Source organism: Micropterus salmoides, unplaced genomic scaffold (genome assembly GCF_014851395.1).
Source record: "Micropterus salmoides isolate LMB-PRFRI ecotype aquatic unplaced genomic scaffold, ASM1485139v1 Ms_hic_scaffold_21, whole genome shotgun sequence".
In the NCBI taxonomy this organism is placed as follows: Eukaryota; Metazoa; Chordata; class Actinopteri; order Centrarchiformes; family Centrarchidae; genus Micropterus; species Micropterus salmoides.
The window spans coordinates 9,245,579-9,264,607 of NW_024041262.1; the positions used below are offsets into that span (position 1 = coordinate 9,245,579).

The 19,029-nt window shown below is 41.2% G+C and overlaps 1 protein-coding gene across 2 annotated transcripts in view; it reads left to right on the forward strand.

Moving 5' to 3' along the window:
* Positions 1-19,029, forward strand: part of snx29 (sorting nexin 29) — a 146,939-nt gene that overhangs the window by 98,936 nt on the left and 28,974 nt on the right. For both annotated transcript variants that reach the window (XM_038735558.1, XM_038735557.1), the window contains exon 19: positions 13,678-13,818. In XM_038735558.1, the coding sequence (XP_038591486.1) occupies positions 13,678-13,818 (141 nt within the window). The remainder of the gene's footprint in view (positions 1-13,677; positions 13,819-19,029) is intronic.

Genomic DNA, 19,029 nt, shown 5'->3' on the forward strand with positions numbered 1-19,029 from the left:
TTACTCTCAATTTATATTTACCCATTTTGTTTGTGTCTCTAATTGTCTGCTTCTTCCTCTCATGCTTCATTTTCCCTATCACTCCGGTTCCCCCCTCCTCCCCTTTCTTTCAGTCTCATTCAGGTCTACTTTGCTCTACATCCTCCACTCCCCGCCCTTACCCTCAATCATTTGCTCACTGGCTTCCTAACTACGCTAAAAGCAAAATTTCAGGACTTGTCAGTGACGCATTCATTCACATGAAAGAAGGGAGAGAGAAAAAGTCTCCTAGCGCGACTGAGTTTTTAGTCAAGTGTTTGAGGAGGGTCACACAAAGAGGAGGTGTGGGAGGGAGGGAGCTGACAGGAGAAGGGAGTGGGAGATGAAGAGATCAGAAGAAGGGACGCAATTGTGATAAAAGATGGAGATAAGAGCTGCGGCTTGTAATGTTTTCATCCTGCTGTGGCGTCAGACAGTTTTTTCAAGGTAGCCTCCAACTTGGACGTTCATATCTGGTTACCACCCGTGGGTCTTAAAGAACTTGTGCTGAGTCCTCAAGTGATAAAAAGCTTACAGCGTCTGCTGTATTGATGGCTGTTCTATATGAGGAAGAGGGAGCCTGGAAAGAGCTGTTGCAATTCGCCATAATTTACATCACTGGGATCTTTGTCCAGCATGCTCAATGAGCATTCAACCTCCTGACATTTTGTGCTAAAATACACTGAGAATACTGTGTACTTACCAACAGTGTTCAGACTTTTTCACAGACCTTATTGTACATGTCTCTACCTCTTTCTCTGACTCTGGCAACTGAACATCAAGTGCCACTGGACATTTTGACACTACGGTGTTACTTACAAATTAGCAAGACAGTACAGACAAATTAATCTTCATTAATCTGACTTTAACTCGTGGGCCGTTGGATTTGTTTGTGTAGTTCATCTGTGGTTGTCAGGATTTTCAAAAGGTCAGATGATTTGCAGTTTGGTGACAGAGGACTTGGCCAACGACTATATATATATATATAACAAGATCTAAAGATCTAAAAAAAAACGACATTTAGAGACTATCTGGTGAACATAGAGGAACATTTAGCAGCTTAAGAGCCAGATATTTCCCTCAGGTGCAGTTGGGTCACAGAGGATTTGTCTTCTTTATTGCTTAGTAGGTTTTGTCTTCTTTATTACCTAGTAGGATAACTCATATTGCTTCAAGAAAGCACAGTGCTAATTGCCAGAATGCCTGTATGGCTAACAAATGCTGTAAATTATGCATGAAGTCTAATATGACCTATGGTGTTTGTAACTGGGATGAAGTTACTTCTGAGTTGACATCCTTTTTCATGAAGTGTTTGGCTTATTTTGTCACCTGTATTGTCACAACCTGGCTTAACAGTAAGTGACAAAAGCGGAAAACCACAGAGTCTGAAAATAATAATAATAGATATTTTAATAAGTACATTAAGCAAAATATACAATTGTAGGTATCTGTCAGATCAGTATGTATGCAGTGTATGTGTGAGTGGAGTGTATGGGTATAGAACACAAAGAACCAAACAGAACAGAATCAGTCGGCAGGCCAGAGGCCTGTACCACGAAGCAGGATTTGAGCTCATCCAGGTAACTTAGGGGTTAATCCTGGTGTTTTCAGTACCACGAAGGTGGTTCACTTGTTACCGGGGTAGATCGCCATGGTAACTTATGCTGAACAGCTAACCTGCTCTGGAGCAGGTTATGTTCCAGGTAAGAGATCAACTCTTGTGAAAACGCCGCCTACTGACCAATCAGCTCTCTTGGAAAATGACATCACCATCTGTAGGAAATCCCACAGACTCTATAAGCCAATAGGCTGCTTTATGTTTGCAGCGGTGATGTGGAGAAACTCTTGACTATAGCGATACAATCCTACAGAGACTGATTAAAAGCCTACAGGTTTTTACAGTACAGCAAGATAAGCCTACTTACTGCTTTGAAATGTGTTTAATATTTTTTATTTGCTCCCAGTTCGTTTCACACACCCTGACGCAGCCGTTAAAATAAAAAGGTTTTATTTGTCTTATGTGAGGCTGAATATTATGAGCAGTTTGGTAGGAATATTGAAATACAAAATTTTAATATGAACGTAGGCTATCTATTTTAGGTTAATATAGCTTTCTTAGGCCTACTACAGAGACTGTAGTCCTCCCCACCTTTTGCAATGTGGGTGCAAAAGGTGGGACAGTGAGTTTTCAGTAGCCTAAATGTTGAGATTGTCTTTCAACCACTAGCCTATTTGAGCACATTTTATGGCATTAATGGAGTTTTTGTTTCATTGCTTTATGAAGTGTGTTAAATAAATTAATCTAATTTTTGAAGTGACAACATGTTTTTTAAAGTGAGGTGGAAGACCTCACTCGAGTATTTTAATGTGGAAACACCGACACACAGCCGAGCTGAAAGAATAAGGCTGATATTTTATACAGCTCATAAGAACACTTTAAATGAACGCAATATTATGCCTATACCTGTTTATTTAGGCATTTACACTGTCTGCGATTTTCTGTCTCCCTGCATGTGTCAGATGCAGGCGTGCAACTTACGTATTTCTGTAGTGTTACAGTTTAATTCACGTTCATGAAATATGACGCTCTGCTGACAATGGACTTGTTCATGTCTGCGATTGATTATCTGCTGCTAACACCGTCTCTTTTATGTGAACGTACTCCCGGCTGGATTGGGAAACCCTGGGTTGACTTACCGAGTTGATAACCAGCTTCGTGGTACCGCTTATCCCGATCGCGATTGTTAGGGTTAGTTAAGCCAGATAACAAAAACATATCCTGGGTATGTTGAACTCGCTTCGTGGTACAGGCCCCAGGAGAAGAGGGAGTCAAATCATCAAACAGACTCCTTTTATAGCCACCTGAGCCACGCCTGCTCAGGTGTGTTGCATATCACACCAGGTATCAGCTCCACCCACCAATTATCTGGATTAAAGGGACAAAACACAGCAAGATACAAAGCACAAGAGAGGGCCCAAACCTGGGGGCGTCACAGTATACATTTTAAATAACACAACTGTCAATGCAGTCTGATTATGCTGCAGAAGTACACGCAGTCTGCCAACCAGCAGTGTTCAACAAAACTCAATCTTTAAAAAGCACCAATATGCACTTAGGGATTGGTAGCAGGCGCTGTGTTGTTTGCTGAGATTTGTAGAGTGATGTGACATTTTCTTCAATTCAAACAGTAAAATAGAAAACAGAATATTTTAATAATAAGTCCCTTTCACAGTGAAGAGCTGTTTTTGACAGGGATATAGGAGAAGCTTTGGTTAGCAGTAAAATGAGTGGAAAAACCCTCCCTTGTCACTCTCTTTTAGTTTCAGTTATTACTTTTTAATAAGAAGGATCCTCTGTGAAACACCAGTTGATTCCTTTTTTCATATTTTACAGACTAATAGAAGCAACACTAAGTGATCTGTTGATTGTGCCACATATTCCCAATTCTTGGAATAATTTCACAACATACAGGAGATGGCTTGTTCAATAATGTATAATGAAATTGTTTCCTTCTGTCATTTGGTCAGTTGAAAATACATAGAGTAGGTGTAACTCCCTTCCCATGGACGTTTTCTTCCTGGTACATTTTTCTTGCCGTAGTAGAACAAATGAAGGGTAAGGTAATGGATGAGGCAGATTTGAGGGAAGGCCTTCTTTTCCCTCTGCATTTAAGAGCTCACCTCTACCTCATAAACCTCCAGCAACCTCCCTCAAGCAGAGACAAATGCTGTAGGACACACTTAAGGTCAATGCCTTTTTTTTTATCTGCCAAAATAAATATCTCAGCCTTTATTGGTAGACGGGGAGTAGTTATACGTGCGCAACCGAAGAGCTGGGAGGAGGGACGGAAAGTGGAGCTTGCCAAACAATGGAAAGATATGGTTTACCGTATAAAGAGTCTTATATGGAGCAGCACCTCTAAATCAAATTAATCAAAAGGACACACAGTAGTCCTTTGGTGTTTGGTGTAGCAGCTTTTTAGCTTTCACTTAGCAACAGAACAATGGAGTTTGGATTATTTTGGTTGAAGTGCCACCCATTGCTTCATCACGCCTGTTCTGCTTGTTGATTTCTTTGTGGACTCAGTCATTCAATCAGTCGTTAATTTCCCCCATTTAATCATTCATGTAATTTAAAAGCAGACGCTCTCATCAAAAGAATGCTTCGTTTATTTTCCGTCCACACGCCTCCATTATCTCCTCCGCTTCACTCTTCCTTTTCCTACCCTCCCACCTATTTTTGTCATGTTTCTTAACAGGGTCAACTGTAGTTGCCCCTTTTCTTGAATGTCTTTAGTTCCTCCCCCTCCTCCTCATCACTCTAACAATGTTTTTTTCCACCTACTCCTCCTCGTCTCTTCCTCATTTGTATCCGCTGGTTCTTCCTTTCACAGTGTCTTATTCTGGATGTCTAAAATAAACACCTTTTTCTGCAGTCAAGGTAGTAATCACACTCTCTCTGTCTTTGGCATTGTCTCCCTGTGCCTGTTTTTCCTCTTCTTCTTCTAGTTGTAAGGCTCTTTGAGAAAAGAGCGATGGGTGGCAGTGACGCAGTAGATAAGACACATGCCTTTGGTGTGAGAGACCTGGGTTTGATTCCCACTGCGCAAGACACTAAACCCCTAGTTGCTCCAGTGGCGTGCGATCACTGACATATATAGCAATTGTAAGTTGCTTTGGAAAAAAAAGGGTCAGCTAAAATGATTAAATGTAAAGGTTGAATTGTTCACAGTGACTTTGTATCCCTACTTGCTAACTAGCAGAAAGTTTAAAGAACAGCAGAGGATGACGAAATTGAGTTTAGCAGGTATTTGGTTATAAATGGATCTGATGATGGGAGTAGATGTCAGAGCATTACAGAGTTATTACAACTGAGCCTCTTGGGAAGAGGAAGGCCTGTACCAAATTTCATAGTAATCCATCCAACAGTTGATGAGACATTTTACTCAAAACCACAAATGTCAACGTCATGGTGGCACTACAGGAAAAGTCAGGGGATCACCAAAGTCATTAGGATTCAATCTATGGGGGACTGCAGATGTCTGTATACAATTTCATTGGAATCCATCCTGTAGTTGTTGAGGTATTTCAGTCTGGACCAAAGTGATGGATCAGGTGACCAACTAACATTGTCCACCCTAAAGGCGCACTGCTAGCATGACTAAAAAGCAAGGTAAGATAATAAAGACTTACCTTCCCTTGCCTTTTGCTTCCCTGGACAGGGGTTTGTAGGCACAAGACAAGGATGCACACATACATTCATTTTTTTGTGGCCCTTTGATACTGTCCCCTTTATCCAACCTCCTAATGGATTCTATTTTATGCCTAATTGGGCAAATGTTTTGGCCTACAATGATCTGTGAAGAGGGAGGGGGGATGACATGAAGCTCTTCTGCCTTTGCGTTGGTTTGACTTGGCTCACTCTCTTCTTTTGCTCACTCATTCTCTCTCTCTCAATAAAAACACACACACACAAGACATCATGTTACCTCTTATCTATCTCTGGGGCTCCAAAGCTTTGTTGTTTGCTTTCCTCTTTTCTAATTGTTTTTCATGCTTTCAAATCATGGCCTTGCCATGAAAAGCCGCTGATTTCTTTCTGAAATTTGTTGCTGTAGTTTTTCTTTTGTTTCTTTGTTTCTTTCTTCCTTCTGGTCTGATCAGCGACTTCAACCAGTGTTAAATTTCTTTAAAGTCAACCAGAATATGTTGGAACAGATCAGAAGAAGGTGGATTTTTTGACTCATTGTGTTTTTAAATCTGTTTGGACACCGGTAAGCCACAGTACATTGGTCAAAGGAGATGTCGGCCATCTTGTGCCTGTGCCCTGCAGTTGCGTAGTCTTCCAACTGTGAAGTGAGCAAGAGGGCTCTTTGTCTGGGTCTCCTGTGGTGCTGGAAATGGGTTTGCACACAGTTTTTACCACAGTCGGCGCTCCTACAGTTAGCCTGCCTGTCAGATGGGGGAACAACAGACCAGGGTCTTCTCAGAGAGATACAGCAGGGAGAGAGACATCATTATCATCTGCAATTTTCATCTGTGGCTCTCAACTATTCCTGGTTCCACCTGCTTGTTGGAATACCCTCAGGCTAAAGATCCAGTTGAATGTCAAGCAAAGAAAAACCTGCAATTATCCGTTCACAGACGTCCTGTTTCAGATCTTTATTTCTGAAGTTAGTACCTGCATATTTCACGATATGCAGGTACTCTCTCCCTCGGCAAGCTGTCGTGCTGTTTCTGTTACCTTGGATAAGATTCTTTTCAACTTCGTGTGGGTTATTACCAGGTGCTGGGATTTCTTCACACATTTTACACATGCAATTAGTTACTTTGAATCATGCACAATTGTGGATTTGTGGATGTAGACCTCAGACCAGCCTGCAGTTGCTGAGGTGTCAGTTAATGGGGATCGTAATGAATAAATGAAATACCATGCAAAGCCTTTTACATCTGAGTGGGCTGGGAAAATGCAGAGCACAGCTTCTATTATAACTAGGCATAGTTAATGTCATTTGATAACTGCCATCTGACATTGACTATCACAAACAGGGGAACTGAATTCTTTCTTTTGGTTTGTTTGCTGTCTGTTGGCCATTTATTTAACCTGTCTTTTCTACAGTCTTTATTATTTCTACGTGTATATGTATCGAGCCTCAGCTAAAAGTGAGGGTCCTGTTAAATGTCACCATCGACCTATGGGAATTAGTCTTCGTAATCGCCGAGTCCCAAAGCTCAGCTTTAATGGTACAGTGTGTATGGATTTTTTTTTTTTAACTTTATTTATTCAGGGGAGCTTCACTGAGAGGAAGCCTCTATTTTGCAGGAAGGCCCTGATCACATTCACTCCTGGAAGCTGCCCATTACAACTAAGCAGCCTTGCTTATGGGCCTTGCTCAAGGGCACCTCAGTGGTGGTAAATTTCCACACCCAGATTTTATCCTGCCGGTCCGGCACAAGCTCGCTTCTCTAACCTTTGGGCCACCACTGCCTAGCATTGAGACTACGCTCCACCTATCTAATTCATACTCCAAAAATGGGCAGCATGTCACATCATACCTGCTGCTAACTGCTAGTTAGCTCAGTAATCTATGCAGCTAACTTAGCAGTCTTATTAGCTGTTTCGTCCTGAATGGGCACCAGAACTGGTGCCAGAGGAGCAGGCAACAAATCTGGGCTCATCAGCCTCTCACTGAATCGAACACAGCCTCCAAGACCAAAGGAGGCCAGTTGGATGACAGGGAATACAGTACTTAGGTGATTGACAGCGGCTCCAACCAGGACTTTCACTCCGGGGACGTCAAAGGCACGGTGGGTTCAGGTGGGGACAGCAGAGGAGCAAGAGGGAGGTCAGGCATCCATGTAGAGCCAGGATATCTTCACATCTAACTGTGAATTAAGGGTTTATTTCAACCAAAACAGAGTTGGTGGTTGTTGGAACAATGGAAAGACTAACCAAGATGGATTTGGTGAGTTTTATTTTGGTTCTGTCAAGTTTGAATGAAATGTGTTTTATGAGTTTTATGAGTTAACAAGGCAATTAGTTTGGTGAAAGAGAGAAACTTGAATTCAGCAGGTTGTATTTTTCAGTTCGATAAGCAAAATAGTCCGATAGTACCTTTCTCCTCTCGAGACACAAGTGGTATATTACGAGACAGGACGGATTGGGGCTAGCTGGTTAGTATGCTAACTTCAGTAGATATCTCTGCAACACAATACATCTTTGACATAACATCAGAAGTGTTACTGTTTTACATTCTGTTGATCATGTAAGTTAGGCCATATCATACACATTGTACCTTTTAATATTTCATCTAACTTAATGTCAAACCATTACTTCCTTGCTGCTCTGATGACTTGTAGTTGACAGCTGTATTATTAATATTTTCTCATTGGGTCCTCTAATATTACTACTCACACTGCTGAATTCTTGTCCTTTTTACGTCTGCTGATTTCCAACAGAAGGATTTTAATCTCTGCGATGTGAAATTCCTCTTTTTACTCTTGGTTAGGGATGCGGATTGTTCATTTTTTCATTGATATAGATTGATATTGACTTTATTGATACCACTATTGATACTTTTCTATTATTTGGTGATGTTATTTGGTAAGTTGAGACCCAACGGCAGCCGGATTTGGTGGTGTTTCAATTTGAAGACAGTCAAAGGTACTACATTTTTACTTTAACTGAGGTCCTCTGACATTGTTTTCCCCCCTTACAAGAAATTAACTTGGAACATAAAAGGTATTTCACTTCCTCCTTAATCTTTAGCTGTAGTGAAGTTAAGCCAAGCGTTTGACTGCCTTTTTTTTTAACTAATCCAGCTGTCCACACCAACCACATTATACATCATCCGTAAACGACAAATCAGTGTTCTTGCATGAGGGCCATTTTTGGCATGAATGTAAAGCATATTATCAGTCACTGTTACAGCTACAGTTTGTCTTATTCCTGTGGATTACTGCTCAAATGTAGATGGCATCTTTCTAGAGTAGACAGGTGATTTTGCAATGTCACCCAATATCAACAGGAAACCAACCACTGACTCTAGGCAGTGAGCACTTCCCACTCCCTTTTTGCACCTGAAGTAGGTGAGTCGGCTTTGTGGCAAAACTTAGTATGAAAGAACTGCAAAAAAAAACTTTCTCTACAAAATCAATTGCAGATATTTCAGTAACCAAAGGTGAATATTCTCTTATGTTGATTCATTGAGTTATATTTTCATCACAGCCATTATTACACTTTCTCAGATATTCTCATAAGACTTAAATACAGACAATAGGACTGTGTCTATCACAGTTGAGCAGCCAAAACCCATCAACCCTTTTCCATGAGGTCCCGCTGAACCATGATTAGACGCCCTGTCCCCGTTAGAAGATGGGTTTTATTGGAGATATCAAAGCGCCGGTGCTCAAATATTCAAGGATGCCGCAGTTTGGATGTCGCCAAGATTTTTGTCAGATAATTATTTGTGATTAGTCAGGAGGAGGGAGCTGGTAGCTGTGCAGAGGCTAATGTGTTACCATAAATAAGCATGCCAATGAGACAGTGTAAAGTGGATTAAGCTTGCTGTGCTAATACTTGCATATGTGTGGAGCCATTTGATATCTAAGAAACTACAGACACTCTGGGGCGGATCCTCTCATCACATCTCTTAATGTGTATTCAGACCCAAGAGACAATATGTGGCTACAATATGTAGGTACATAAGGACGTCATTTTGTCATACCAGTCATTGTAGTGTGGTCTTTGAAGCAGGATTTCCAGAACGTTCGGTATGCATACCGAACGGATGCATGTAGGATTGTGACATTTTACTCTGGGACGTCATATAACACACAGTCTAAATTAGAGGTGAAATCAGATTAAAATGCAGTGCTTTATCTGGAAATGTATCATTGTTAAGTATTTGACATGCTTGTCTAGGCTTTCTGTTCAGCAGACCATATGGGATATTTAAAACACAGCCCTTGCTTTACTCAGTTGAACAATTAGTGTATGGAATATATCATGAAATGGTTAGATTTCAACGTAACGCTTCTTGAATTACTTGGCTCTGACTTTCACTTCAAACTGGCATATTTTACAATGATTGAGTTATTGAGGCAATGGATGAACATAACATTTGTCCAGGCTAAAGTTGTGAATTTTGGAATATTGATCTAGATATGTATGGTTATCTCTCAAAAGCTGAAAATTTGCCAAATAGCTTTTATATCATATACAGTAGACTTGAAAAATTGTCATAACTCCAAAACAAAGTCAAAGCAGTTTTGGTTCATCCTGAATAAAGGCATTCAGTATGGCCAAGTTAGTCAACTATTGAAGAAGCAAGAAGAAGGCATAACACATACACACACAACCAGACCACAGCAAGTCAGCTCTTCTCTTAACTTGCAAAAAATAAGTTGGTGAACACTTAAATGTGCATCTGTAGGTCAGACATAAAGTGCTGAGATGACTAGTCTGCAGTCCATTAGCGGCCTTGTCTTCTCCCATCTTGTCAACCACTGCTGTCATTTATCGGATTCGTGTCTTTCCTTTAGTGCTGCTACTCTTTATACAGCCCCCCAAATGAGCGGACCAAACTACAATAACTAACTTGCCATCATCTCACGCAGTATTTTTGCCTCATGTCTCTCCCTCCAACGTGCCTATAAATTATACCTGTCTGTTCTTTATTGGTTGATCTTCTAAAGTCAATGGGCACAGTGATTGGAGTACTTCTGTTTCTGTTTTACATCAGACAGTAGTTTTCATTCACGATAAGGTCTATGAGTTCGTACCACTGTATAAAAATCTTATTACCCTTGAGCATATTATTTTTCTATTCTGTGATTATACTGTAGAAAAAGTGAGCATTAATTGATGAAGACAGATAAGCAAGCACAGGATAAGAAAATAATATCATGGTGTTCTTTCTCACCTCCCACTCGCTCAGTAAATGTCCATTTAAATGATGGTACATGCCTTTAGATGATTTATTCAACTATACTGTGAAGTGTAATTTTCTGATATCTTTTTATAACATTAACGATGTCTAGACATGTCTGTCTGACACCGAAAGAGAGAGAGACATTTAGGACCCTGGGGGTTTTTTGATTCTTTTTAGGGGTGCTCGAGCACACCTCAATTTCAAAAATAAATCCCAAAAAATTATTATTATTTACTGAAATATTATTATTATTTTCAGGCCTTAATTTGTGCCGGATCCTGCTGGTGTCACCTTTTTGGTTGGATCCTGAAAATATGCAAGCCCCACATATACTGGCAGATGCTGGCCAGTGGTTTAATGCTTTTTCAAAATATTTTGGCATATGATTACTGTAAACCCTACAGCTGAGCGGGTGTCTGAAGTGGGTGTTTGTGCTGTGAAATGGTGAAGTAAGTCTGGCTAAACTAGGAGTAATTGTGTAGGTGTGGCGCTGTCCAGAGTACTGAAACAGAGCGGAGGAAATTGATAGATAGAAAGACAGACATTTCGTCCGGGTTGTAGCAGCAATCAGCACACAGAAGGGACATGACAAGGAAGTGAAGGGACAGACAACCAGAGAGAGAGAGGTTTTGAATGTTGTTGAAATTGTGAATGCTCTGATTAATAAATATAAATAAATAATACTTTGTTTTTGATGTGTTAGTGACATTTATTTCTCCCCCTGACCCGCTGAAAGAGCACCCTCTCTTTGTCCCCGGACCTCCTGATCCAGAAATTAGGCAATGTGAGATTTAATATCAGCACCGTCCGTCACTTCCTTGTGTGGGTACTGTTAAAGTTAGTTAATGTTGTTCATGACACGCACAAAGTTATAGCAAAGTCGATTTAAGACTTTAAGATTGTGTAAATAGTTGGTAGTTGCTCAGAGATGATCAGCTAATGTTAGCCCTTTGAGCGAGTCTGCATGCATTGCACACTTGCTGGCTAACAAGCATTTTATTATTTTAGTCAAAGTAGTCACAATGTTTGTTATTCTGATAAAATTGGGCCTTGTGTAAATATACAATACATTTATGGACAGTGAATTAAAGCATTGGAACCATACACATCTTCCTCAGTTTTGCTCTGTTCAGCAAAGACGTTGGCCTTTTTCAATTCTTTATGACCCCAAAGAAATGTCTGTTTTTCCATCCAATTTTTTTCTCAGCATAATAGCCAGATTCAGGTGAGAGAGTAAGGTCAAAATGATTTTACCTGCGTGCATTGCCCACAGGACCCGATATTCAGTTATAGTGATATAATATTTGCCTTTTGGTTGGCAACACAAAATGGGAGAGAAGAGAGAGCGAGCAGGATGGATGCATTGTCTAGCTGCATACAATACATATTTGTGTGTGATTGACAGTGCAAAGAGGGAGAGGGGAGGATGGACTGAAAGAGGACAGAGAGAGAAAGCGAATGAGAGCAGGAAGAGCCAGGTGAGAGTGTGAAGAATAGTGAAGTCAAGATTGATATATGTCACAATCTCATTAGGGGCTGAGCCCCCCTAAAGGTCTGATCCTAGAATAGCCCCTGTTTAGGACAGCTAGAAAAGCTTCAGCTGTCAGTCTCCTCTTAATGGCTGTCCAAAATGTCACATTTTTCATGTTTGCCATGTAACCTAGACTGCAGAGTAGCATGCATGCTGACAAAAGATCACTGAGTAGAAAAACAGTCACTGCAAAACAAAAAGACCTATCATTATTCACTTGCTTCTATGTCCATCAAAATATCTTTGGGGTTAACATGAACACAAAATGTAGTCCTGTACTATAGCTATGACAGTCTGTCTTCACTAAAAAAAGGGCATTAAATGGGCATTAAATGCCTTTTCACAAGTGTCATTCAAATAAATGCCTTAAAGCCAAATAATCACAGTCATAGCCCCAAATGCCTTTATTTATTTCATACCAATCATGATACGTAGAATAGTGACTTCTTTTTTTAGCCACGCTAGTTTCATTGTTCTGGGGATGGAAATATCTCGACAACTGTGTGGTGTGTTGACTTAACATTTTGTGCATACATTTATGGTACCAAGCAAATTAATCTTAACTTAAATGATGACTTTTCAGTCATCCAGTCAAATGTCTCAGCATCTACTGATCTATGAATTGGCTCAAATTTGGGCAGGACACTATCATTGTTTAAATGTTACGAGACAACGCCCTGCGATGGAGTGGTGACCGGGTGTCTCCGCCTTACACCCGATGTCAGCTGGGATTGGCTCCATCCCCTTGTGACCCTGTACGCAGGATAAGAGGTTGACGATGGATGGATGGATGGATGGATGGATGGATGTGTTTTACGCTTGAAGAGTCCCTTCACCTTTAGCGCATGCTGTTGTGGCATGTTGGGGTGACACCCTTAAGTCCATCCATTTCATTCTTGTTACTTGAATTCTTGTTTATTACTTCTTTTATTTTTTTGATGATGACCATAATGGCCTCTTCTAATGGCATCATGGACACTTTCAGGACTGTGTGTGTGCAAGGGAACATGCAGTTCAATATTATGCCACAGTTTTGCCTTTTGTTTACTTTTTCTTTTTTTTTATATGCCCGATGCCTAGGTACATTTTGGTCGATTTTTCAATCAATTTCTGTTTTCATGTACTCATATCACGTCTGTATTTTTTTGTGGTCGGGCATTTTAAAATTGAATTCTCAAAAGCCGTTCTGCTCTCTCTTTGTCTCTGTGCGTTCCCTGTTTTTCTACTGTGAAAATGGAACGCATCTCCCGCTCTCTTTCTTGTAATAGGCTCATCTTTCCTTCTCTCTATCTTTCGTGAGTCTGAATAAAGCAGCTAATGGTGCATGGAAATGGTGCCAGCACAGTCACGCCGATAGACAGACTCTTTCACTGTTCTGTTTTACAGTATATAAGTGAAAATACACATTTAAAAGGATGAAGAGAAGTCATTATTTTACCCCTCTCATTCATTTATTGTAAGGCAGTGTATAAGCTTGATGACAAATATGTGAACTTAAAAAAAGGAAAAAATAGGTTTTTAGGTTACCTGATAACTGAGTTCTGGTTTAGTTTGCTTCTCATAGGGGGGAAAGCCTGTACAGCATGCTGGTTTCAGTTTCCTCTACAGTAATGCATTTCATTAATGCTTTGAGGACTTTACAGGACATGCTACTGCTGCTGCTGCTGATTGTCATAATGACGATGTGTCTTTCAGGTGTACATTCGCATCCTGGACAACGAGTGGAATGTGTATAGGCGTTACACCGAATTTAGGGAGCTGCACAACAACCTGAGATCCCAGTTTCCACAGGTGGACACCTTCAACTTCCCACCCAAGAAAGCCATAGGGAACAAGGTGAGCTAAAAGTCACCATCACCTGTTTGTGTGACTGCTCTCTCTGTGACTGTGTCTCTGTGTCTCCCTGTAGAGTAGTGGCACATAATAGATAATGTTTGATCCTTTCTGGACACTGCTGACTGCTGTTGCTATGTCTGCTAAGCTCTCTCAAACCCCCTAAAATAATAAAGTTAACTAATGAAATGCTTCTATGCCTTAAGAGTAAAACTGGGTTAGCTTAATACTGTAGGTACAGTAGTTAGCCGGACATGGTAACATTTGCAGTTTATGGTAAAGTAGGGCTGGACAATAAAACAATAACAATAATTATCACAATATAGTTTTTTTCAGTAACAATATAACAAATGTTCAATAAATGTTCAACAAGTGTTTGATTTTATTCACTTGAATCATACATGTATTAGTAATCCAACGAAGGTTAAAATCAAGGGCAACTGGACTTGGTTGAAGATACTGGAAGACGTTTCGTCCCTCATCCAAAGGACTTCTTCAGTTCTGACTGACTGGCAGGGAAACTCAGCTATTTAACCTCAGTGGGGTCGTTGGCCCGGGTCATCGATACCGCTGGTTCCTTAGTGTTCCTTGTTTCTGTGACGACAGTCGTCACAGTCGTTAAGACTACCTGTGGCCAAGACTGAACGACCATCGTTGGTATCTTCACCTGAGGCCAATAGGTTACTTTTGTTGAGTTTCCTGGGAAGTGATGAAAGGACAGCATTGTAAGTGGGGGATAAGTGGTGGCGTAGACCCCCTCCCCTGTCAATGACGGCTTCTCAACCCTGGTGTAGATGGCTTCCTTGACACCTCTTTCAAATCAATCTTCTCCGTGAACAATATTACCGTTTGTATCCTGGAGAAGCCATTCCATGCATTTATGGACTACCCAAGATACACAAAGAAGGAGCCCCACTCAGGCCGATTATCAGCAGCATTAACTCGGTCACCTACAACATTGCCAAACACATTTCTACCATCTTAGCTCCATTGGTGGGAAACACGCCTCACCACGTCCAAAACTTTATTGTCTTTGTAAACAAAGTTCGAGGACTAAAACTGGATCCAGATGAAACCATGGTATCCTATGACGTGACTTCTTTGTTCACCTGCATCCCCACCATAGAGGCAGTAGAAACTGTTAGGAAACGGCTAACACAAGACAACACCCTGGACAACAGAACTAGACTCAGCCCTGACCAAATCTGCAAATTACTCGACCTCTGTCTAAACACCACCTACTTCCAGTACAACGGTGGTTTCTACAGACAGAAGCATGGCTGTGCCATGGGCTCACCGGTATCCCTGATTGTGGCAAACATCTACATGGAAGAAGTGGAGAATAAAGCCCTCAACTCCTTCAGAGGAATAGCACTGAGCCACTGGACGACACCTGGGTCAAAATTAAAAGCCAGGAAGTGCAAGCCTTCACAGAACACATCAACTCTGTGGACAGTAACATCAGGTTCACACGAGAAGATGTTCACCACAACAGTTTGGCCTTCCTGGACTGCGCTGTACACATTGAAGAGGACAGGAGCCTGCAGATTGGTGTTTACAGAAAACCCACACACACAGACCAATACCTACTGTTCGATTCCCACCACCCACTGGAGCACAAGCTAGGGGTCATGAGAACACTGCACCACAGAGCGAAAAACATACCAACAAGCGCCCAAGCCAGAGAGAAGGAACAGAACCACCTGAAGGGGGCACTTACAGCCTGTGGATACCCTAAATGGACCTTTGTGAAAACAGCCACAAGATCCAAGAAGAACAAAACTACAGGGGAGGAGGAAAAGAAGGTCAAACGCAACAACATTGTGATTCCATACGTGTCTGGAGTATCAGAGAAACTCAGGAGGATTTTCAACAAACACAACATCCTTGTGTTTTTTAAACCCAAGAACACACTAAGACAGATGCTGGTACACCCCAAAGACCGCACACCCAAACACAAGAAAAGCAATCTAGTGTATGCGGTCCAATGCAGTGAGGAATGCACAGACCTGTATATTGTGAAGACTAAACAACCACTACCCAAATGCATGGCTCAACACAGAAGGGCCAACTCCTCAGGTCAAGACTCTGCAGTCTACTTACATCTGAAGGACAGAGGACACTTGTTTGAGGACCACCAGGTGCACATTTTAGACAGAGAAGATGGATGGTTTGAAAGAGGTGTCAAGGAAGCCATCTACACCAGGGTTGAGAAGCCGTCATTGACAGGGGAGGGGGTCTACGCCACCACTTATCCCCCACTTACAATGCTGTCCTTTCATCACTTCCCAGGAAACTCAACAAAAGTAACCTATTGGCCTCAGGTGAAGATACCAACGATGGTCGTTCAGTCTTGGCCACAGGTAGTCTTAACGACTGTGACGACTGGTGTCACAGCAACAAGGAACACTAAGGAACCAGCGGTATCGATGACCCGGGCCAACGACCCCACTGAGGTTAAATAGCTGAGTTCCCCTGCCAGTCAGTCAGAACTGAAGAAGTCCTTTGGATGAGGGACAAAACATCTTCCAGTATCTTCAACCAAGTCCAGTTGCCCTTGATTTTAACCTTCGTTGGATAACTATGACCTGGAAGACTGAGAATCTTCATAGACATACATGTATTAGGACTTTTTTTATTTTGTTGAGGAAAAAGGACTGAAAAAGCTTTTACTTCATTTTTCTTCAGGCATATTTTTGTTTTGAATGTTCTTCCTCAGACTTGTGTACTGTGATGTAAGTGCATCAGAGTTTTGCATCAAGTGTTGACCATAAAGAAAAGTTGAAACTACAATTAACCATCAGGTTTCTTCAACTTTCTCTCAGTAGCAAAAATCAGCCTTTAAACTCAAATGAAATAGATTTGATAATTATCGTGATAATTATCGTAATTGAAAGATATGAAACTTTTTATTGTGATAACATTTTTGGCCATATCATCCAGCCCTATGTTAAAGCAGATGTTTAATGCATTCTTTGTACTTTTGCTCTTGTGTTTTTTTTGTTTTGGAAAGGTTAAAAACTCTTTAAACTCTCCATACTCTTTAAATGAAGAGTATAGCTCTTGTCTGTACACCGGTTTGTCATTTAGAGATTTCCACATTTGGAAATTCTAGGAGAGTGAAACGATTGAATCATTTTATCCCTACTCAAGTTATCAGAGGGCTAAACCGGAAGTTAGCTGGTTTGATGGCGGAAATATCTAATGTGCTTGTTCCTGCGGGGCAGCACAGTCCGGAAAATCGAGGTGATTTTATGCCCAGAAGTCAAAGTTTTTGGCTTTATGCGCCACTGAGCAACTTTCAAAAGAATGTACAGGGGTCCCGTCTCCAACTCTGTATCCTGTTCTCTTTATACATACATGAGTTAACCACCAGCAGTTCCCTGAAGGCACTTCCCTCACATCACTCCTCCACTTCCACCTTCTTTTTCTATTTTGCTGACACACATGCAGCCTCACTCTTCATCTATAAGGGACAATTGCTGCTCCAGATCCCCATGGCTCATTTACCTCTGTAGTTACTAGGGGAACTACCAACTCTCTCTCTCTTCCTTACCCCTCGCCTCTCTCCCTCCTCTTCATCCTTTTCTGTCCTGTCACCCTCTAGACTGTGGGGGATAATTTGGTTCTGACCCCGATTCTTTGGCTGGTTGGATTTGACACTGCCACAGCCAAAAGCTATGGTCTAACTCCCCACCTTCAAAGACACCGTGCTTTCACGGCTAGAAACTGGACTGAACGCTGAGTTGCAGCGGCTGCAAATGAGGTTGTGTTTGTGTGTGTTTGTGTTTGCGCACGTGCGTGTCTGCATGACCATGTGGGATCATGTGAAAGTGCATGTGTCTGTCAAAGGCCTTGACAGTCAGAGTCATTGTGCTCTGGAAAGCTCTCTGAAAGCCCATTACACTACAGGTCTGTGTGAATTATTGGTTTTTACCATTTCCAGGAATTCAGCCGGCACTGCAAAGAAAGCAGCCCTGGCTTTGTTACACTCTGACCACATTTCAAATCAGGGACACCACACGTTGCTGGAAAGATCAGCACACACGGAACCCTTACCTTACTCTTCCTGTAACGTGTAATGGTTATATCAGAGTAACTTAACACCAATCTGACCTCCAGTGGTTGAAGGTTACACCTAGTTGCGGTGATGTCAAAGTGTACTCAGGATGTAGTCAGTACTTTGTGATGTCACTGTTGTGTGTGGTCAGAGGTGCAGCAGACTTGCTGCATTTTGGAGACCGGCTTTTGATCCACTTGTCTTCCAGTTTGATACTAAAACCTAAAATTATATAGACAGGACCGTAAATCTCTCTCCCTTTCTTGTTTCATCTTACACCAACAGGGGCCCATTTCACCAAAGCCGTTATTTTGTGAGCACTGCTTGCACACCATGTTGCAAATGGCGGCATCATAACGTTTCACAATTGATTGTTGCTTGCAAAAAAACATGGCTGTCACTTGCACATGCATGGGTCATAAGTATGGCATTTGCTTTAATTGGTGAAAATGAGCTAGAGGAAATGACACATTGCAAATAGCAGCTTGGTCTTTATTAATCGTTAATGAATTGTTCCATTGTGTAAGAACATGTATGTGGAAAACACTCTGACTCTCATCTGGATGGCAACGTTCTTGACCAAAAATATGGGCTTCAAGACCAGTCATTAAATTAGTCTTCGTCCACCTGTTGTTTTGCTCATTTTACAATTGTCGACCTTCTTTGATCTGAAAATACTTGAGAGAATGAGAAAGATTTGTTATTAGAAAATGTATCTTGAACAATATAAGCAGCTCCATGTTTTGGCTGGTGTTTTCTTTGAACTTTGTTATTAATACTGCTTGCAAGTCAACTCAAAATGTGGGGAAAATCTCCTCCTATATACAGGTGCTGGTCATATAATTAGAATATGATCAAAAAGTTGATTTATTTCAGTAATTCCATTCAAAAATTTAAACTTGTATAATGTATACATTCATTCCACACAGACTGATATTTCAAGTGTTCATTCCTTTTAATTTTGATGATTATAACTGACAACCAATGAATACCCCAAAATCTCAGAAAATAGAGTATTGTGAAAAGGTTCAATATTGAAGACACCTGGTGCCACACTCTAATCAGCTAATTAACTCAAAACACCTGCAAAGGCCTTTAAATGGTCTCTCAGTCTAGTTCTGTAGGCTACACAATCATGGGGAAGACTGCTGACT